Source organism: Carlito syrichta, unplaced genomic scaffold, assembly GCF_000164805.1.
Source record: "Carlito syrichta isolate Samal-C Ts95f unplaced genomic scaffold, Tarsius_syrichta-2.0.1 Scaffold135894, whole genome shotgun sequence".
Taxonomy (NCBI): Eukaryota; Metazoa; Chordata; class Mammalia; order Primates; family Tarsiidae; genus Carlito; species Carlito syrichta.
Window position 1 is genome coordinate 210,259 of NW_007079990.1, and position 21,505 is coordinate 231,763.

At 59.6% G+C, this 21,505-nt stretch overlaps 1 protein-coding gene across 6 annotated transcripts in view; it reads right to left on the minus strand.

The window, feature by feature from the left end:
* The window catches only part of ATP2B3 (ATPase plasma membrane Ca2+ transporting 3), a 43,336-nt gene extending 22,364 nt beyond the window's left edge, over window positions 1-20,972 (minus strand). For 2 of the 6 annotated variants that reach the window (XM_008049646.2, XM_008049648.2), the window contains exons 1-14: window positions 20,643-20,972; window positions 15,533-15,730; window positions 15,141-15,398; window positions 14,569-14,694; window positions 13,938-14,063; window positions 11,836-11,877; window positions 10,019-10,183; window positions 9,311-9,525; window positions 8,507-8,749; window positions 7,909-8,150; window positions 5,741-5,975; window positions 3,117-3,296; window positions 2,911-2,998; window positions 2,340-2,446 (exon numbers count right to left, since the gene is read on the minus strand). In XM_008049646.2, the coding sequence (XP_008047837.1) occupies window positions 2,340-2,446; window positions 2,911-2,998; window positions 3,117-3,296; window positions 5,741-5,975; window positions 7,909-8,150; window positions 8,507-8,749; window positions 9,311-9,525; window positions 10,019-10,183; window positions 11,836-11,877; window positions 13,938-14,063; window positions 14,569-14,694; window positions 15,141-15,398; window positions 15,533-15,730; window positions 20,643-20,847 (2,430 nt within the window). In that variant the 5' untranslated portion in view covers window positions 20,848-20,972. The remainder of the gene's footprint in view (window positions 1-2,339; window positions 2,447-2,910; window positions 2,999-3,116; window positions 3,297-5,740; window positions 5,976-7,908; window positions 8,151-8,506; window positions 8,750-9,310; window positions 9,526-10,018; window positions 10,184-11,835; window positions 11,878-13,937; window positions 14,064-14,568; window positions 14,695-15,140; window positions 15,399-15,532; window positions 15,731-20,642) is intronic. The other 4 variants (XM_021708362.1, XM_008049645.1, XM_008049647.1 and 1 more) reach the window with 2 other exon arrangements.
* Window positions 20,973-21,505: the final 533 nt, after the last annotated feature.

Below are 21,505 nucleotides of genomic sequence, written 5' to 3' on the forward strand. Positions count from 1 at the left end.
TCACCTCAGCCTCCCAAAGGCGCGGGATTACAGGCTGAGCCACTGAGCCCGGCTTCAGCAATCCTTTTTAAACATCATGTTATTGTATTGTTACAGGCTGAAAAGAGGCCATTTTGGTTCTATTAGGACAGTCATTTAGAAAAGACTTAGAAACTTGTATTAAGAAACTTTCTTTTGTAGCTGAGTTGGGCTGAATGTAGAAGCCACTTGAATTTTTGTGTTTTGTTTTGAGTTGGAGTCTCACTCTGTCGCCCAGGCTGGAGTGCAGTGGCAGGCTCACGGCCACCCCAGCGCTGACCTGCTGGGCTCTGGTGATCCTTCTGCCTCAGCCTTCCAGGTAGTTGAATTTTTAAAAATTGTATTTTATCATAGAGTCATGGGTTACAAGTGAAGATTAACTACATAGGTAGGCTGCATGCAGGTGAAGTTTGGACTTCTAACTGGCCCTCCCCCTGCTAGTGGACCAGGTACCCTTTCTGTTGTCACATGTCCTCCGTCCTCCTTCTGTCCCTCCCTGAGCAGTGCCCAGTGACTGTTGATCCCACCCTCGTGCTCATGTGACCAATGTTCAGAGCCCACTTATGAGTGAGAACATGTGGCGTTCAGTTCCACTTGAGTTTAAAAGTGCACATTTTTCCTTTCCCCACACTACCCTTGGGGTGTGGCCACCCCCCCTTCTCCCTTCACCCAGCCTTGTCCTACTGGTCTGGAAGGCCAATCTTATCTAGTAAGCCATTGCTGGTGCTGGAGAAGAAACAGCCGGTTACACCAGATCACCTGATAATTAGGAAACATGGAGAACAGCCTAAGGCTGGCAGGAGTGTGTCTGAAAGCCTGGTGTGGACATTGCCCACTTCCTCTCCATCGGTGAGTATGCCGGTATTGGACATGGGATTGTTACAGTCCGGGGCTCTGGAAATAGGGGATTGTTACATTGTGTCTTAAAATAGTTTAAAGCTATCATTTTCAATGTTGTGACTTTCAGGCTATCATTTTCAATGTTGTGACTTTCCCTTCCTTCCAAATGTTGCAATTGTCTGTCCCTTCCTCTGGAAAACTGTAAAAGAACAAGTAGTAAATTCCAGAATGTTATCTGAAAATGTCAGCATGACCAGGAGACTTTCGTGGTAAGAAAATTCTGAGTCATGCTGAAATTGCACGTAGGCTTCAAGCTTGGGGTTGGTGAAGGGCTGTTAATTGTGGATATAAATACTTAAACGAGTTTGTGTTGCTTTGAGTGGGTTTTTGGTCATGCCAACCCATCTCCCTTGGTTGCAGAAATTAAACTTTTCTCCCAGTTTTTTGCCTCTCGTCTTTGATTGGCTGTGAGGAATAGCAGCCAGTTTGTCAGACGGGTCGAAAACAGTGCTACAAACAGTAAGTTGACACACGTCACAGTAAGGGGGACTTTGCTCACAAACACAGAGTGCTGACAACACGGCCATCAACACAGCCTTCCGTACAAGGCCCAGCTGCTGCCATGTGGCCACTAACCAGTCTACAGTCTATTCCTAGGACTGTAGAGAAGCTTGCAGTCTCAGGAGTCCCTGGAAGTCTGGGATGGGGATGCCCTTGGCAGGGTGTGGAACCCGTCTTGCCGGCCCACATGGAATGTCTGCAGGAGGGCCCTCAACCTGGCTGCCCCCACACTCCCAGCTGCAGCCATATAGAGCTCCTCAGCCCTGTCCCCTGCCCCAGGCCTGGCCCAGGAAGCTCAGCTTGTTCTCACAGCACCCCAGAGCTCGGGCCAGGCCTCCCCTCTGGACGGTGGGGCCCAGGAAGGACTGGACTGGTTGCAGGGGCTGCACTGAGTATGGGCTAGCCAGGTTGCTGCCTTCAGTGGCTGAGTCCAGCTCCCTGGGGCCAAGGTCGGCCATGCGGGCAGTGCCTGTCAGGCCACCACTCAGTGGGGTCCAGGGTCTTATGGGAGGAACTAGTTCCCTGTGAGCAGTGCGAGGGAAGCCCAGAGGAAAAGCCCATCCGGGGACACTGCTAATCACAGGGTCAGGAGCCCACTCAGCGTGGGCTGGGGGTGGGCCATGATGGCCTGGCATCACCACTGATGAAGCCCCGCCCCCGCTTCCTTCCTCTCCCTGGTATGGCTGGGTCCCACTGTCACCTCGGGCATCACCTCAGATACCTTCAAACAAATCACACACATGTTTCCCAACTGGCAGAGCCCGCGCAGGTCCAAATGGCCAGGATATGAGAGAAAGAACCTTCCGGCACTCTGCAACCCACCTGACACTGGCTCCCACTTTCTGGTACCAAGTAATTGTCTATGAGACAGACACAGGGCCCGTCTGCCAAGTGAGCTGGGTTGGCACTGGGCGGCTTACCATGGCAAAGCCCACGTCTGCCTTCTTGAGGGCCGGCCCATCGTTGGTGCCATCCCCGGTCACGGCCACCACCTGCCGCTGCTCGCCGGTGGTGCTGTCGATAATCCCTGGAAGACAGGATGGGTCAGGGCAGGCCTGGTGCCATCTGTCACCATGGCCCTGTGTGGCCTGCCTCGCTCACTTGTTCAGGGGGTAGGAGAGGACACAGGGTGGTGTGGCTTGGCAGAAGGGAGGGATTGTATGACTGGGATGTGTCTCCTGCTCCCGGGCCTCTGTTTCCCCATGTGTTATGATGTGAGGGTAGCCTCTATGGGCGCTGATTGCCTGGGTGTTTGCCATCCACCCCGTTAACCCACAGCAGCTGAGTTGGGCAAAAGGCTTCTGGGCCTTCTGCTGAAAGGGGTGCTGAGCCCTGGCACTTCAGCCCTCTGAGCCCTGAGGGAACTGGGGTCCAGGGAGGGCCGGGGACTTGCTCCGAGGACAGGGCTTCCCAGGCAGGCTCTGGGGACCCATTTGGGAGCACGGCTTTGGGCGCCAGCCACCTGGGGAAGGGGCGAGCGAACTGGTTTACCTTTGACCAGAGTGTGCTTGTCGGTGGGAGATGACCGGGCCAGCACCCTCAGCTTGGGCCACACCTTGTCCAGCCGCTCCTGTTCTATCTGGGGGGAAGCACATGGGTGCTGCAGAGCTAAGGCAGGCGGGCAGGGATGGGGCGGGAGGGGTGGGGTGGAAGAAGCAACCAGAACCCAGGTCTGGACGGCAGACAGCGGGCGCTACCTCGCCTTTCTCGTTGCGGATCCGCCGGTTGAACTCCTTCCCCTCCAGGCATAGGAAGTCCTCCCCGGGCTGGATAATGCCACACTTGGCTGCGATGGCCCGGGCCGTGTTGATGTTGTCCCCAGTCACCATGCGGACCGTGATGCCAGCACGCTGGCATTTTCGGATAGCTTCAGGGACCTGGAAGGACCAAGGCACGTTCTGTGTGGTCCTGCTTCCCTCTATTCAGAGCTGCAGGCAGCCCGAGGGCCAACAGAGCTGATGGCATAGTCCCCGTGGTCCTGAGGCAGGGCCCTGAGGAGGGCTGGGCCCAGAGGAGGCACAGAGAGAGGTGGGACTGTCCCCCACCCCGTGCCTTCCTCAGGCCCTCAGCCCACCTCCCCCAGTGCCTCCTTGACCATGTTGGACCCTGGGTACGCCAGGCCCCGGGCACCAGTAGTGACTCAGACTTAGGCCCTGACAGCTTGAGCAAGACTGGGAGATGCCACTGGACAATTGTCTGCTGTTGAGGGACACCATCAAGTTCCGGTTTGCAAACGTCCCCAGGGTGACCATAGACATCACCCAGTTCTTTCAACTTCATTTCCCAGCTGGGAAACTGGTACCCATAGCCGCTGAGCCAGGATGAGCCTGGATTACCAGTGGGCCAGCAGGGCGCACTATGGCCTGTTCCCCTGGGGCCCTGACTCAGGGTGGGCATCTGGGCGCCCCCTCATTTGTCTTTTTAAGTATAAAATCTATGCCGTTTTTCTCAAGAATTAGTCATTTTCTTAGAGCTGTGAAGTTCACATGATGACGTCTTCTCGCTAGTCACCAGGGGACATGGAGTGATGCTTTGGTGTGGAGCGTGTGTTTCAGTTTTTAACACAGATGGCCCTCAGTCAACAGTGGGGCCAGATCTCCTTAAACCTGTCATCGGTTGAAAAGGCACGCAAGCCGGACGTGGTAGCTCACACCTGTAATTCCAGCACTTTGGGAGGCCAAGGCGAGAGGATCACCTGAGCCCAGGGGTTTGAGACCAGCCTGGGCAACTTGGCGAGACCTTATCTCTACAATAAATCAAAAAATTAGATGGGCATGGTGGCATGTGCCTGTAGTTCCAGCTCCTTGGAAGGCCGAGGTGGAAGGATCGCCGGAGCACCTCGGCAGATTTCACCCAGGCCCACGCACCGGGTCCCCTGTGTTCCCTCCTCGGCTGCCACCAGGTTGGCCGGTCTCTGTGGGGGTCTGTGTGGCCTTCCCAGCCTGGCCCTGTCGCTGTGATTTCCCCCAGGACTCTCTCTCAGTCACTCTCAAGCCAGAAAGGAGCCTTCCCTGTTCCCCAAGCCCCTCGGACAAGGCTGTTGTGGTATGAGCACAGCCCTCCCCTGTGCTGCGCTGTAGTTTCTCCCCGTTCCAACAGAGGCTTGCGAGAGGAAAGGCCTGAACCCGTGTCTCCAGGGGTGGCCCGTGCCTCCTCAGCACCCTCTGCCTCTGCCTCTCCCAGGCTCAGCTTGCCTCTGCTGGGCTTCTCCTGTTTGCTGGAATGCTTGCCCAGGCCAGGCCCAAGGTGCCCCATCTCTGCACTGGGGACCGCGTTCTCCTTGGAACAGTGACCGGTGGCTGAGTGTTTAAGATGTAGTAAGCATTGTCGAGTGGAGTGTCTTTGGGGTGTGATCCAACGCACGAATGCCTGTCTCCTGAAGGACAGCCCGGAAGTTTCTCCTCCCGGGTCGCACCTTCATCACTCCTCCCCTACCCCCAGTCTCTACAAGTCAAGTTCTTTGGCTAATTGGCAACATCAACACGCCCCGCTTCTGACACAAGGCGGGCGCCATGGAGAGGCCCTGGGGAGATGGAGAGGCACCCCCATGCCTCGTGCTTCCCCTGAGACCTGCTGTCTTTCCGACCCTCCTTTCTTTCAAGGATCTGCTATCTTTAGACACCAACAACGGGACCTCCCTGTGTCAAGGCCGTCACTAGCCTGCCCTGCTCTCCTTTGCTCTGCACACAGCCCTTGTGACCCTCCTCATCTGGTCTCTGCTGCAGCTGCACACCTGTCCCGGTGACATCACCCATATAGAGATACTTCCGGAATCCCTCTCCAGCCAGGATCTCTGCTAGGTGTCTCCATGAGGACGTCCTCAACGTCATGTGGCCTCAGCCAAATCCTCAACTGAGAAGAGCCCACTCTGTCCCCAGAATCTGTGTCCCTTGGGCTTCAACACCCTATCAGTCCATCAGTCCTGCAGGGGTGGGCTCCCAATGGCGAGGGTCTCATTGCCACCTCTCTCAGCTGGCAGAGGGTGCAGCCAGAGCCAGGCCCATAGGCCAAGTAGGAGGGGGGCCTTCCAGCCGGCAGGACAGAACCTCCGTGTGGGTGCCAGGGTGAGTGGAGGGTCTGATGGGGTGCGATGGCCACGCCCCCTGGAGCCCTGAGGCTCCGCCACTGATGCTTTACCCACCCCTTCTGGATTGTGGCTGGTTTGCTCTACCTATAACCCCGGGAAGGCAGGAAGAAGGGGCAGTTCTCTCCCTGCATATCTGTGTCTGAAGTCCCTACTGTAGAGGCCGCATGTGAAGGAGGCCAGCCTCAGGCGGAGGGCAGGGTTACCAGAGCAGCTCACAGAGAAGAGAGGGGTTACCTCAGGCCGCACAGGGTCCTCAATGCCCACGACAGCTATGCAGGTGAGGTCGCCCACCACCTCATTCTCGTTGTCCCAGTCAGGCTCCTGGCTGGTGGAGAAGTCCCGGTATGCAATGCAGATGGTGCGGAGGCCATCGCAAGCCATCGGCTCGATGATCTTCTTCACCATGTCGTCCCGGTCCCGAGGGCGAAAGCCTCGGAGTTCACCATTACTGTTTAAGATGTTCGTGCACCTATGTCAGGGGGGTAGCAAGGTGGAAGCAGGGATGAAACAAGGAGAAACGCCGGTCACATTGGATTAGGATGGGACCTCAGCCAATGACCAGTGTCCTTATCGAAAGAGAAGAGGACACAGAGAGACACAGACACAGGCGCGAGGGCCATGGGACGACAGAGGCAGAGACTGGAGCAGCAGGGCCACAAGCCAAGGGATGTCAGCTGTCACCAGAAGCTGGAAGAGGCAGGAAGCATCCTCCTCTAGGGGCTCTGGAGGAAGCGAGGCCCCGCCCACACCTGGATTCTACAGCCTCCAAGCCAGCATAGACGGCTTCAGGGAGGAGGTAGCCCTGGCTCTGGGCCATGAAGGCTGTGCCTGGACAGAGCCTGGGGGCAGAACATCCTGGGAGAGGCAGCCAGGCAGGGGTGCACTTCGTGTCTAGTCTTCCGAGAGCAGGGAGCAGGGCAAGCTGGGACTCGCAGGAAATGGAGGCCTCTCTCCCAAAGGCCAGCCAGGGGCCAGGTGGTGGCGGAGGGGACACGAGACTGCCGCAATATTGGACGAAAGAGAGAGGCCAAGGCCAAGGGGAATTATGGAAGCCAGGCGGGCGGTGGTGGTGGGCAGGTTTGCTCGGAGGCGAGGCTGTGTCTACCATTCACTTTAACATCTTTACTGAGATATAATTCACACACTGCACAATTCACACATTCGAAGTAGAATAAAATTCAATGGGTTTTAGCATATTCACAGAGTTGTGCAACCAGCACCAGTGTCTAAATCCAGAACATTTTCATCACTTTCCAAAGAGACCCCACGTAAGCAACAACAACAAAAAGAACCAGTCAGACTTCATCTCAATTTAAGCACAAGTGTACATCTAAAAATACGATCAAGAGAGTAAACAGACAACTTGCAGAATGGGAGAAAATATTTACAGATCATATATCAGATAAGGATCTAGTGTCCAAAGTATTGAGATAATTCTCACAGCTTAGTAACGAAAAGACAAACAACCCAACTCAAAAATAAGCTAAGTATCTGAGTGGACACTTCCCCAAAGAAGACATACACATAGCCACCAGGCACACGCAAAGATGTTCAGCTCCACTGGTCACCAGGAAATGCCGATCAAAGCCGCCGAGAGATCGCACCTGCCACCCACAACGGTGGCTATCATCATTATCATCACCACCATCCTACCAGAAAGAAGTGTTGGTGAGGATGAGAAGAAGGTGGAAACTTGCACACTGCTGGTAGGAATGAACAGTGGTGCAGCTGCTGTGAAAATCAATTTGGAGTTTCCTCAAAAAGTTAGACATGGCTAACACCCGACCCAGAAACACCACTCTTAGGGGTAGACCTAACCTAAGAGAATTGAAAACATACATGCATACACAAAGTCATACACGCATGTTCCTAGCAGCATCATTCACAATAGCCAAAAAGGCAGGAACAGCTTGTGTCCATCAGCAGAGGAATGAATAAACAAAATGTGGTCTATCCATCTGATGGAATATTCCTCAGCCTTAAAGAGAAAGGAAGTTCTGATATGTGGGTGAATCTTGAAAATGCTACATTAAGAGAAAGAAGTCAGACACAAAAGGCCACATACTATGTGATCTCATTTCTATGAAATGTCCAGAATAGGCCAGTCCACAGGGACAGAAAGCAGATGAGTGGCTGCCAGGGGCCAGTGAATGGGAAGTGACTGCTGCCTGGCCTGGAGTTTCTTTTTGGGGTGATGGAAGTGTTTTGGAACTGACTGGCGGCGACAGTTGCATGGCAAGGAGAATGCATTCAATGCCACTGAACTGTATACCGGAAAGTGACTGAAATGGTCCATTTTCCATGGGACATTTTTCTATCACAACAGCGGAAAGAGAAACTGTGACCATCCCCTTTAACTCGTCCCATCTGCCCCAGTCCGGTGCCCTCCTGCGTCTACTCACTTTTTGAGCAGGATCTCCGAGGCACCCTTGCTGAAGAGGCGGAAGCCGCCATCGGGCCTGCGGATGACCGTGCTCATGGACTTGCGGACTGAGTTGAAGGTGTACACTTTGTACAGCTTGTCTTCCGGGACCTGCTCCCGCACTGGCTGGAAGTCCCGCTTCAGGTCCAGGACGAAGCCCAGCAGCGCGCACTCTGTCTTGTTGCCCACTTGGCGTGGGAGGGCTCCTTCCTTCTCTGGAGGCTGTAAGGCAAGGAGGGCCAGCATGGCACCGGGGCCCTGAGACCACCTTCATGGCTGACCCTGGGGTCCCAGCTCCTGCCCCGCCGTGGCCACCACGGTCGTTAGGGTGTGGGAGGCAGGTTTCCCATCGTCCACCAGGCTCAGATGGGTCTTCCGGAATCTGCAGGCCCCGCCCAGCAGCCAGAGTCACTCTGTCCGGCCAGGGGCAGGGAGGAGGGCGACGAGCGGCCAGAGACCACTGTAGCTCTGGTCAAAAGTTCTCAAGGGAGCCCAGTGAGCCACGCACGCCGTGCCTGGCCCGGCCCCACCCCTGGTCCCACATAAGCCCCGCCCCCCTCGCCCCCTCCCCGGCTCACTAGTATTTTGGTGGTGTAGGCACTGTTGATGGAGATGGCATGGACCAGGAGGTCGAGAATCTTGGGCGTCAGGGCGCTGGGGGCCGGAACCTCTTTGTAGTGGGTGTCTCCTAGGTAGGACTGGACCACGGTCATGCGGTTGGTGGTAAGCGTGCCCGTCTTGTCTGAGCAGATGGCCGTGGCATTGCCCATGGTCTCGCAGGCATCCAGGTGGCGTACGAGGTTGTTGTCTTTCATCATTTTCTGCAGAGGGCACGGACAGGGGTGGGAGGGTCTTGGGCTGTGAGCTCATCCGGGGAGGGGGCCGGAGATGTCAGCACAAACAGCTCTGCGTGTAGCACTAACAGCCCGCCGGGGACCTCGGCCAGCACTGGGTTTAAGGCAAGGCTGGAAGACGTCAGGAACCTCATTCAACCAGGGAGCTCCCCAGGGTCCCCTCTGGGTCGCCCCTTGGTCCTGAGGCTGCCTCCCATCTGGCCCGCCCTCCTCCCGTGGCCTCCATGCATCCCAGGCCCTCTTCCGCGGCCCCTGCCTCCCCGGCGCCCTCTGCCGGTGCCCTCGATTTCCCAGCCCCTCTGTCCTCGCCCACCTGTGTCCTGCAGGGACCACACCCCCAGTGCAACCCACTGCCTGCCTGCTTTTTGGCTTATCTCACGGTGCTGGAGACCTGGGTGGGGAAGGCCCTGGGGGCTCCCTGTGCTGACGGGCCTCTCCCCACCCCCCGAGTGCCCATACCTTCTCCAGTCTCCACTGCCTACCCGCTTCTGGTCTGTAAATGGTGTCAAGGGCAAGTATTAGGATCACCTTGACAGAGTAAGCTAAGGAGATGGTGACAGCAAGAGGCAGGCCTTCCGGGACAGCCACGACCAACACGGTGACGCCGATGATGAAGAACTTCACAAAGTACTGCACGTAGACGGGCGTGCACTCCGCCTGCCACGTCCGGCCGTCCACGACAAAGGTCTCGATCACAAAGTAGAGGACCAGGATGATGACAGTGATGGCAGACATCACCAGCCCTGTCAGGGGGAGGAGGAGTCAGGAAGGGGGTTGCCAGGGGCGAGGGAGAGAGAGAAGAAGAGGAAGAAGAGGTGTGAGCTCAGCCGTGGTGGCCAGCGAGAGCCAGGTCAGTGCCTTGTCGAAGGGCTTGGGCTCGGCTCTCAGGGTGAACAGGGCTGGTAGCACAGAGGCCTGGGGTGGCCTATGTCGAGTCCCTCAGAAGCCAGGGTACTGTCGATGGGCCCTCCTGCTGCTGGTTGCCTTGTGATGGTGTCACGGGCAGGGGAGCCCAATGGGCAATGGGTTGGCATGTGACCCAGGGCCTCTGCGGAGGGTCTGGGATTTATGCTCCCTGCAGGAGGCTCGTGCAGGTCCTGACGGCCATCGCTGGCCCTGCCTCTGACCTCAGCTGCCTGGCTCACGCGCCACCTGCCACATCCTCTCCCACTCGCTCTCCGCGGCCTGGGCTCGTCTCCAGGAGCTCGTCCTCCACGCCCGGTCAGTTGTCCCTACCTGCCTTCCCGATCTGCACGGCCAGTTTCGTGAGCTTCCCCTGAAGGACTGACTTCTCCTTCTTGGGCACATTGGCTTTCTTCTTCTCCCGCTCCTCCATCTCCCCGCCCTCCGCGCTCTTCAGGGGCTGCATTTCCATGGCAACTGCCCCATCTTGCTTCTTAGCTGCACACAGAAGAACCCCACGGCCGAGGTCAGGGCCTGGCTGCGGTGAGGGGCTTACAAGGGGCTTTCACCGGGAAAGACACGCCACACCATGAGAGCACAGAGCTCGGTGGAGTGCTCTTGTTTCTAGAGTTAACATTAATCTCTTATGATACAGTTGAACGTGGCACAGAGTCTATCACTACCCTTCTCCCACCTCCTAAGCTCAGGCCCTCCCAGGATAGCACCAGTACTGTCCTAGGTGACAGGGAGATGGTTCCCTCTGGGGAAGCGAGGATAGACACAAACACAGACAGGGTGACCAGTCCTGGAATGCCCCACATCTCAATACCTGGGAGCAGAGGCCTGTGGCCCAAGGAATGTTCCAGAACCTCGAGCTGATTCATCTGCCCGCTGGTGTCTCCAGGAGCCCCGGTGAACTCTCCTCCCACCAGCCAGCCCTGTGCCCTGCCCAGGCAGCCTCTGCTCTCCGGCCGTGGGCAGGTCCATCCAGCTACCTCCCCACCTCTCCCCCGGAGCAGACAGCTCCCTTCAGTCTTTCCCCTCATCCTCACTGCCCTTGGTGTGGTGGTGGCTTGTCGCCCAGCGCTGGCCCCTCCTCTCCCCTTTCCTCTCCTCAACTCCCTCCCCACCAAGTTCTGGCTGCCCCCACACCAAGGCCCAGAGGAATCATGTCCAGCCCTACCTGTTCCCTCTGCACCTGGGAACAGCGACCCAGGACTTGTCTTTCTTCCTTCGTGTCCCATTCATGAGGGTGCTTGGCACTGCTGCCATCATCTCTGCCTCCTCCTCACCTGGCAGCTCAGGGCCACTCACCATGGCTCCTTCCTCCCAGTGGCCTCACGGACACGGCCCACCCTGCCCAGCTGGGCCACTCTAGCTTGTGCCCCGTGTACTGCCACCTCTCAGCCCAGGGCTCCAGCCATGAGACTGTGTCCCAAATGCCCCCCAACCCTTGTGCTGCGCCGGGCGATGGGTCTGGCCCCGTCACGGGCCTCTTCAGTGCTGCCCTGCGTTGTCCCTCTGCCCATGACCTTCCCGAGGGCCGGGCCCATCCTTCATCTGCCTTTGGACTCCCAGCCCTAGAGCTGGCTGCTGCTTGGCCCTGACATCCCCACGCCTCCGTGGGCCACCGTCTGCCATCCCACCACTGCTGCTTCCTACAGCTCATGACTGGGCACAAGCCAGGCCTGAACGTCAACACACCCAGGCATTCAGGGCTGAGGGGAGAGCCAGGCCTTGGCCCTCAGCCGGCCACTCTGTCCACCCAGCCCACTGGCCCAGCTGGAAGGGAGCTGACCTGGAAATCCCACTGATGGGGATCCAGAGCTTTGGGCAAGTCACCCTCTGTGCCTCAGTTTCCTCATCTGGCCAAAGTGGACCCAGGGTGCCCACTCATGGGTGATTGTACGCCCATGTTAGGCCAAGGCATGGATACACTGGAGCTCTGCTGTGTCTGGACAGGATGCCTGGAGTGGCCTCAGGGCTGCGCCCTCTCCTCCCTCTGTGCCAGGATGGGATGGTGGAGCCCACTCACCTGGTGTCCAAGTGCTGCTCCTGCCGCCAAGGTGGGCAGCCCCTCCCCCCGCACCATGCCCTCCACCAGCCCCACCCCCAGGACTCCAAGCAGCCACCTGAGCCGCGCCCATTACCTTTGGTCTGGCTACTCTCCATCGCCCCATCCTGCTGCTTGCCTACAACGGAAGAGGGACGACAGACACGAAGGCTTGAGAGCACCCGCGTGCATGCACACACACACACACAGAGACGATGGGGGGCCCTGATGGCTGGTGGCCCTGACTGCTGCCCATAGGGGCACCTTCTCCATGCTCTGTACTCTCCAGGCTCACCATGTCACCCCCAGCACATGGTTACCAGGGACACTCTGGCCTTCCTGAGCAAGACCCCTGGCTGGCCCCCACCTTGGACCTTGAGCCCAGCCCTAGAGTGAACTCCCAAAGCCAGCCCTGGACAAGCTCTGCATTACATGGGGCCAGCAGTGGGAGGTTTCTGGAAGCAGGGTCCATCCCCGGTTGGGAGCTCTGCTCCCCCAAACCAGCTTGAGGGGTTCACCTAGATGACCTGGAGGTGAGATCTAGGACTCTGCCAGCCCTCAGGCACCTACTACATGCCTCTTGGTCACTGGTCAACCCAGGGTGGGGCTGACTTATGTGCCCAGGGCCACTGCACGGAAAGGCTGGCCTGAGTGCCGGCACCCAGTGGCGCTGGTGGGAGCGTGGGTGTAGGACAGGCTGGGCCGCAGGTGGCCCTGTCCGGGGGCTCAGGGGGTAGGTGCAGCCCTCTGGGGACCACAGGGCCGGCCATGCCTTCAGCAGGCTGCAGTTAGAGAACCAAGGCAGGAGGGTCACCACCCAGTAGCTCATATCACTAGCGAATTCAGGTGGCTACCAGGCAGCGGGGTTCGGGTCCCCGGGGAGGAGGCAGAGGCCCCCTCCTGGCCAGAGACAGGGCACGGAGTAGGTCCTGTCTGCCCAGGGCTGCTGTGGGGGTTGAGGGGGCAGTTCAGAGGGAAGAGAGGCTTCTTGGAGGGGGGAGACACCTGTAGACACATGATGACAGTATAATGACAATATGGCACAACAAAGGACACATTGCTGGGACTCCAGAGCCATGGGGTGGAAGGAAGGGTGGACCATAGGCAAGGAGAGGCCTCTGGAGGAGGAGAGAGGGAGGGAGGATGGGCATTTCAGGAAGAGGACGAATGGGCCTGCAAGGAGAGGGGACAGGAGTGGGGAGAGATGGGGGAAGGAGGACACATGGAGAAGAGGGTGCGTAGGAGTCACAGTCCAAAGACAAGAAACAGAGGGTTGGGGGAGCATCTTAGGAGAGAGGCCCAACAAGCTGGCCAACCAGTGGGAGGTCAGGGAGGCAGTGAGGGGAGGGTGGGGGTGAGTAGGGAAGCCACCCAGCACCACCGCCCCTCCCCAGAGCCCGGCCAGCTGCTGCTCCCTGCCAGGGCCCCCTCAGGCTCCAGGAAGTTGGCCCCACTCTGACTCTTAAGTAGCACAGCCCGAGGGTGCTGGAGAAGAGGAGAGGCGGCCTGGGAAGGACTGGGTTGTCCTGTCAAGGTCAGAGGAGGGGCCGGGAGCAAGCTGAGAAAGACATGATCTTTGAGGAACAGAGCGGGAGGGAAGGGGCCTGGGCAGGGTGCGCAAGAGACACCAGGAGACTGTTGCTTCCAGGACGCTAAAGGAGAGAGCCTTGGGGTCCCCGGAAGGCCCCTGTGGAAGGGGCTCCTTGCCAACCTGCAGGGTCAGCTGGGATTCGCTGGAGAGAGGCCAAGGACTGGTCTGTCTGCCTGCGCACCCCAGGGCACCCACTGGGGAGGGACACCGAGCCGAGTCCTGCAGGGACAGGGGGCTTGGTGTGACACAGGGAGACACATGCCCACAGAAGCTTCTAGACAACAGCAGCTCCTCCAGCAACTCTGTCACTGCCTCAGTCCAAGTGGTCTTGACTCCCTCCCCAGCTCGCCGTCCCCAGGACCCCGCTGGAGGCTTTCGGCCCTGCGTTCTCCCACACAGGTGAGGCTTCCTACCTGGTTCGGGCTACAGGAGGGAACGAAAGGCAAACCCAGGCCACAGCAAGTCCCCTCCATGCTGGCCTCCACTGGCTGGCCCTTCTGCTCTGCCTGCCTGTCCCTCTGACTCCGTTCCTGCCCAGGCATGCATGGCCCAAAGCCATCAGGCCACCCTGTACCAGCGCTGGAAAGTGGCAGGCAGTGTTGCCTTACCTTTCTTATCCTTCTTCTCTTCCTCCTCACCGCCAGCTCCAAGCAACGTGAAGATGATGCCTGTCTGAGAGTTCACACCAACAGCGGTCACCACCATTCTTCCAGAACCTTCCATGACATGAGTGCCTGGCACAGCAACACAGAGAGACTGAGACAGGGCTTTGCACCCCCTGGTGGGCAACATGCTCAGGGAATCCCTGAAGCAGGGCCTTGACATCCAGAAGCTGCCAGAGACTGTGTTGACCTTCAGTCTCTTTGTCCTGTTTCACACTGTATTCACCACTGGGATGAACATGGGGCCGAGCCAGAACCTTCTGGAAAGGAAACACTGCCCCCACCAGATTTCCGAGGGTCTGGATTCGGCAGGAGCACGGCACTGTGCTGACCGCCAGGAAGTCTCTCCTCTTGGGGCTTCCCATTCAGGACGCAAAGAGCTCCCCGCGCTGGGAAGACCCCTTCTTTCCCTTGTGGCTAGAGCTGTCCCCACTAGGCCTTGTGGTGTGTGGAGGCCTCAGACTCCCCGACTAGGAGGGCTATTCAGAGAGGCCCCAGTTGACGCCAGGCCTGGCGGGCTGGCTTGGACACGGGTGTGGGGCCAGGTGGCTTCCAAGGCGACTGATGTGGCCCTCACCTGAGAGCAGCATGGGGTCTTTGTCGGCTGACTTGCGCACGTGATCTGACTCGCCTGTCAGGGAGCTCTCATCAATCTTGAGGTCGTTGCCCTGGATAAGCACGCCATCGGCAGGCAGCAGGTCTCCTGCAGGATGCCCGGTGGCCAGAACCAGAGGCTATGGTCCCTGGGGCCCTTCTTCCACTGTCTCCTCCCGGCTGCCCCAGGGGAGGTCCCAGCAGACGTGATAGGCTGCCTGGAAAAGGGACTCCGGAGCCCTCTTCCTGGGTCTCCTCTGTTCACCCCCACACCGAACGTGTTGTCTAGCCCCTGGGGCGTGGGGCAACTTTTGCTCCCTTCGCAGTGGGGGAGCCCTCGGCAGAGGCTGGGAGGGGCCTGCTTTCTGTGGGTGCTGCTGTGCCTGACACCCTGCCCCTCCACCTGCCCCGTGTCCCTCCCCTGTCTCCAGCATCCTGCAGGTGAAGGCTCACGTGCTGCCGGGAGAGAGTGCGCTGGGGGCCTCCTCCTCTGGCCCTCCCCGGGAAAGGGAGTCGGGCTTCCTTGGCAGGGTGGGCGAAGATCGGTGCACTCACCGTACTTGACCTGGGCAATGTCCCCCACCACCAGCGCGGCCACGGGGACCTGGAGGAGCTGCCCGTTCCGGATGACCGTGAACTTCTGCTCCTGCTCGATTCGGCTCTGCAGGCCTCGGAACTGCTTCTCTTTGCTCCAGTCATTGAAAGCTGTGACCAGCACCACGCAGATGACGGACAGCAGAATGGCGGCCCCTTCGATCCAGCCGGCCTCGGCCTCGCCTTCGTCTTCTGCCCCGCCTGACACATTCCCACACGCTGCCCGGGAAGGAAGGGAAGCAACAGAGGAGAGGTCATGTGAGCCCGCAAGCCCACTCACCGAGAACCCTGCCGCCCCATGACCCTCCTGTCATGTCAAGGCCCTCCTTCCAATCCGGGCCTCTCGCCCTCACCTTCGCTCTCCTCTCCGGGCGGCGCATAGAACGAGAGGCCCAGAGAGACAATGGCGGCCACCTCCAGGATGATGAGGGTCACGTCCTGCAGGGCTTCCCACACCAGCTGCAGGAAGGTCTTGGGTTGCTTGGGGGGGATGAAGTTCTGTCCGTAGATCTGCCTGCGCTTTTCCAAGTCATTGGTGTTGTCTGCCAGGCCTGCACAGCGCCCAAGAAGCACAGAGAGACAGACCTTCCAGACCGGAAACTCCAAGAAGGCAGAACCTGCCCAGGCCTGGTGCCGTGAGCCTTTCTGTGAACCCTTGGGTGTGTGTGGAAGCGAGGTGTGGCCCCTGCGGCAGCCATCACGGGGAACCCCTAGCACGAGAGAAGGCAGTCACCCTCGTCCTGGTTCCCAGCTACCTCATGACCACGGACCCCAGGTCCCTCGGCTACACTCCTGGTCCCCAAGCTGTCCTGCACACGAGCTCCAAGGGGGGATTCCAAGAAAAGGGAAAATACCCGAGGAGGAGCACAGTGGGAAGCCAACAGGGCCAGGTATGGCCGGGGGCGCCTGGAGGGGAGCAGAAGAGAGGAGCTAACCGTGTCCTGGGGAGGAGGGCAAGCTCTAGGGCTATGCGACCGGGGATGTGGGAGGGTCACCAGTCAAGGGAGGTGGGGATGCCATTTGCCTGGTTGCCACCAGATGCCAAAGACTTTCCAGGGCCCTCTCCGAAGGGGCCTTTTTCCCTGCCAGGAAAGACTTCTGTAGCGCCCTGTCTCCTTCAGAGCGGGCTAGTCATCGGGCCTTGACCACGCCCCTGATCCCTGGCCAGATGCAAGTTCTTGGGTTCCAAGAGAACTCTTCAGGCCTTCTCTGGGCCTTGCTGGGGCTCGCTCACATGGTGTGCAGGGAACACTACCGGTCCAGAGCTCATGGCATGCTCTTCAGACACATCTGCCTCTTCCTCACGTCTTCTGGCAACCCGGCTCCAGTGCCAACCTCAAGCCCTGAGTTGTGGCTCATGGCCAAGGGCAGGGATGGGATGTGGGCCCCCACTGCGTGCATCTATACGGCCACTTGAATTACACCCAGAGCTGCTCTGGCAAATTCATAACCAGCTTCCTCAGGAGCCCCAGAATCGGCCTCAGCCTCACACTTAGAGCCACCTCTCTTTATCCAATTCTGCCACCTTTGTCCCTGAGGATGAGAGCGGGGGAGGCTGGGGCGAATGAACTTGTCAATGGTCCTTGCTGACGGCATGGCATCCCCCGACTGAAGAAAAGAAGGGCGAAGGGTGGGGAAGCCAATTCAGGTGGGTGACCCCCAAGTCCTAGCAGACAAGGCATCTCCATGTCTGACCCAGGCTGGGAGAGTGTGAGGGCAGGCTGCGGCCCATGCAGGGCACAGGGCCTGGCTCTGTTCTCTGGACCTTGGCTGGTGAGCCAGCCTTTGGGCGCCTGGTCAGCAGAGGGGCACAGAATGTACACATACAAAGGGGCTCAGCTGAGCACTCGAAACTGGGCATTTATCTCTCAGTCTACTCTGGCCTGCCCTGAAGGTGCTGGAAGCTTCCACGTATGACTGGCAACCAGGCCCCAAGGCCACCAAGCCTGGATACCCCCATAGCCAATTTCCACCGAGGCAGGCAAGTGAGAAGGATACCAGCCCTGATCCCGCCCTCAGCCCTCACTTCTCAGCTTGGGCTAACCCAGAGCCCGCTCCCCCGCCCTGGGTCCCCCAGTCTCTCTCTTTTCTTTTGCCCAAGTGACCAGGCTCACACTGACACCTAGTGGACAGACAGCAGCTTGCAGCTCCCAGCTCTGAGTAGCGGGCGTCACTCCTGCCATCTGCTGCGGGGACAGGGGTCCTCTGGAAGAGTGCTCACCACGGGCTTGCGAAGGCACATGAGATCCCCAGGGGTCTTCCGGGGAGGGGCAGGGAGGTGGGGGGGCTGACTGATAAGAAGAAGCCACGGCTAGGGGTCGTGGCCCTTCTATCTGCACTAGGTGATGGCCACATGGCGTCCTCCCCACCCAGAAGTGCTGCAGCTGTCCCTGCCTTTCTCCCCCTGGTCTCCCTGCGCCTGGGCCCGACTGGCTGGCTCAGGTTTCTCCAGGGTCAAGGCCTTTCGCTGAGGCTGCAGCTTCCCCAGCTGGGCGTCTGGGAGAAATCCAGAACCTCAGCTCCTGAGGTGGCAGGGAGGGGGCTGGAGACCAGGGACACAAGCGAGGGGCCCAGGCCTCGCTCTGGACAGGGCCGTCTCCTCAGACTGCAGGAGCTAAGTGAGCTGGGGTCTGAACTAGGGAGGTAACACAACTCAGCCCCTCAGATACCCGGGGTCTCTCTTGCCTCCATACTGGAGCCCCCAGAGAGAGACAGAGTCCCACCACCACAACCTTTGAGAGTCCACAGGTCCCCACGGCACCGTGCAAGTCTGTCTCCTGCCTGCCCTGCCCACATGCCAGCTTGTCCCCAAGAGCAGCCGGGCCCTCTGGCTCCTTCTTGAGGAGCTCCGTCCCTGCCTGTCTGCCAGCCTCTCCCCCGGCCTTGACTTGTCCTTGCTGCTGCGGCAGCACTGCTCCCTCCTTGCCCTACACGGGGCAGGTGCCTCAGCCCAGCCTTGCGACCTTGACCTTCCTGTGGGCTTGGGGTCCCTACAGGGGCCGCCACAATCACACTCATCATTAGGGGGGCAGAAGGCAGCCGGGGGCCCTTCTGGTTCCGAGCACGTGCCTGCCCAGCAGGCCCGAGGGCGGCCTGGGTCCAGGGCGTGGGGGCAGGGGCTGGCCGGTTGGCATGGACACAGATGGGCAGCCTGCCCAGAGCAGAGGCCAGATGCCATCGGAATTGGATTAGGACCACATCGTGTCGGCTCTCAGCTAATCCACCCCTCCTTTCCAGGACTGCCTGTGGAGACCAGAGAGGGGAAGGGGTGTGGCCTGGTTTCCCGGGCAAACCCACTGCTGAGTTGGGCCCAAGACCCAGGTTTCCTGACAACAGAAGCATCGTCTCCAGGATGGGCTCTGGAATCCTCTCGCATTGCTACAAATGCTGGGCAGGCAGTGGACTGATGTTCTTATTACCAGGAGACAAAGTCCCCCTCCTCCAATGTGGAATGAGCCTCCCTGGGCTCCCCAGCCTCCCCACCCTCCACATAACACCTGCCACGTGGGGGAGTGCCTGCCTGCCACCCGGGCGGCCCCGAGTCTGCCCACCTTGCCAGGGGGTCAGCATGGGGCCTGGGGCACAACTAAGCCGGTCCCTCCCCGGCTCAGGCAGGAGTGAGGGGCCTGCGGCCTGGGTGAGGGCTCTGTGGTCAAGGCAGCGGGCCTGCCCAAGGCGTTTGGCCCAGCTGGGGCATCCAGGGAGTGAGAGGCACCCGCTCCTGGCGCCCAGACAGCTCAAGCCTGAGGACCTTGAGAGTTGCTGGGCTTGAAGAGAGGAGGGGCCCGTCCCCGTGCTGCTCATTCTTTGGGCAGCAGCCCCAGGCCTGACTGGCCCTGCCACAGTGGCCACGGGGACCCAGATGCTCAGAGCCAGTCCGAGGCCGGGCCACCCACCTGTGCACCTGCCCTTCTCTGAATCCCCCTACCCCCAGGCATGGGCGAGCTCCCGAGCTCCGTGGCAGAATCGGGCAGGTTCCCAGGGGCCTTGACATTTTAAATATTTAACAAGGCCTGACAGACAGAGGGAAGAACTGCCAGCTGAAGCCCATCTGCTTCCTTTGATCTGGGAGAGGCCAGAGCCCTTGTGGCTAAATGGCCCTCCACCCAGCCTCCTCTGAGCCCTGAGGCCTCAGGGGGTGGGCAAGGAGGAGGGGAGGAAAGAGATCCTTTGGCCTGGAGCCGAGCCATCTGCCCCGACAGCACGCTGCCCCAGGCTGGCGCGTGCAGCGGGCAAGGTGGGGTGTCCGTGGGCGCGCTTGCTTCAGAGCACACAGCAAGGGAGACCCGGGCAGACCCCGGGAAGGCCACTCTGCCTCAGAGCTCCGGAGCTGACCCGCCGGCCACCCCTCTAGCTCCACCCGCCCCCCCTCCAGCCTAGGTGCCACCGCAGGCAGATGGGTCAAGGCCAGAGCAATAGGATACTGTTTGTGCCCTAAAGTCTCTGAGTGGGCAGAGTGGGAAGGCTGAAGGAGTTGGGGGCCGCTCCTGGGCGGGAGCAGAGGAGATGGGGGGGCGGCCAGGGTGCCATGGGGATGGGCAGCTGATCGAGTCAACCCGTGCTGGCTGGGGCACAAGCCTGGCACTGGGCTGGGATAGGCAAGTGCCAGCCCGGCCAGTGAGTGCTGCGGCTCCTAGAATCTGGGGCTGGGCGTGGCTCCCTGGGGTCCCCGCCGCAGGGCAGACCTCAGCAGCCAGGGCCGGGCAGACTGGCACAAGGCAGGGCAGAGCTTTGCCTCTCACAGGGGAGAGGAGGGGACTGGAGATGGCAGTCAGGCCGTCCTCAGCCTTCCAGAGGGCACACACCAGGCTTCCTCTGCTGCCTCAGGCTTAGACCTCTTTGGGACACCAGTGACCAGTGCCACCTCCCATCGGCACACTGGGCTACTGCCCTACCTCTGGCAACCCGCCCTACCAGACCCAGGTGATCTTGTGCCATCCCTGGGCCATTCCCTCCCCCCCCCAAGGAGAGGCCTCCTACCCTTTCCTCCTTTTCTGATCCTCTTTGACCGAACACAGGGCTGAGCACACGGGGAACCCCCCAATATGCAGGCAGGGGCTGTATCTTCCTCTCCCGTCAATGAGAAGCCACCCTACTCTGCCCTGTTCCTTGGAAGAGATGCTGGGGTTTCAGGTGGGGCCCACTTGGCCTGCGTGTGTGTCTCCCAGGGTTCCCATCTCCTCCCTGCCCCTCTTTCTGTAGAGTCAAGAACAGCTGATTATAGAGGTTGGGGACAAGGGGCTCAGGCCACACCCCTTGAGGATCCTTGTTATCCAGAGGACAATAGTCTCATCACCCTGCAAAGAGCGTCTCCCCCTCAAGGGAAGTGGCCGAGGAGAGGGTCACAGTCAGGATCTGGTTGGCGGTGCCCTTGGGGTCACTGGGCCTTCTCTCCACAGAGCCCAAGACCCTGGCCTCGGAAGGTGGGGCAGAGTGGCAGTGGCACACGGCCCAGGGACTTACCCTCCGTGGGCGAGGTCTTCAGCCTCCTACAGAGCCCGCTGACGTCCCCATAGGCTTCCTGGATCTTCTGCAGCGCCTCAGCCCCTCGAAGCTCCATGAGGGAGCGCAGCTCTGCCAACGTGCACCCAAAGCCACCTGCGTGGGGGGCATCTCGCTGCTGGGGCTTGGGGTGGAACTCGATGGAACTGTTGGCCATGTCACCCATTCTGCCTGCTGGGCCTTCTCACAGGTGCAGCCTAGGCTCAGCCGCAGCTAGAGGCAGGCAGCCACCCACGGTCCCAGTGCCCAGGCAAAGTTTGGCGGTGGCGGGGAAGCAGTTAAAGGCGGACAGCTGGGGAGGAGGTGAAAAGAAGCCAGGGGCGCGGTTGAGATCAAAGTGAGGTCCAGTCTTCCAGAACATTTTCTGCAAATCTTTCAGTCTGAGCCATGACTTACCAAGTGCAAAATTCACCTCCCAAGCTGGGCCAGTGGCCCTCATGTCCTGCCAGGCCCTACCTGCCAGGCCCCTCCCCGGTCCTGCCCACCATGAGCACCCGGAGTCAGGAGGACTTGCCCAGGCGGGTTAGGAGGAAGTGCCAGTGCTTCCTGTCAGTGCCCTGTGCCTTCAGCACTGGCCAGTTGGGATATGGAGGTGCTCAGTGCACGTGGGAACCCCACCAAGGTGAGGGTGCTGTTTTGGGATGGGTCAGTGGTCAGTCTCCCCTGGTGCGAATGAATTACCCATGCCACAACTCCTCATGCTCTGTGCCATCCACCCCATCTCACTCCTGCTCTTGCCTGGTTAGGACTTGTCTTGAGCCGCTGGCATGCTACAAATCCTTGGTGGTCTTCGGACGCTGCCTCCGCAGCTCACCGTTTCAGGC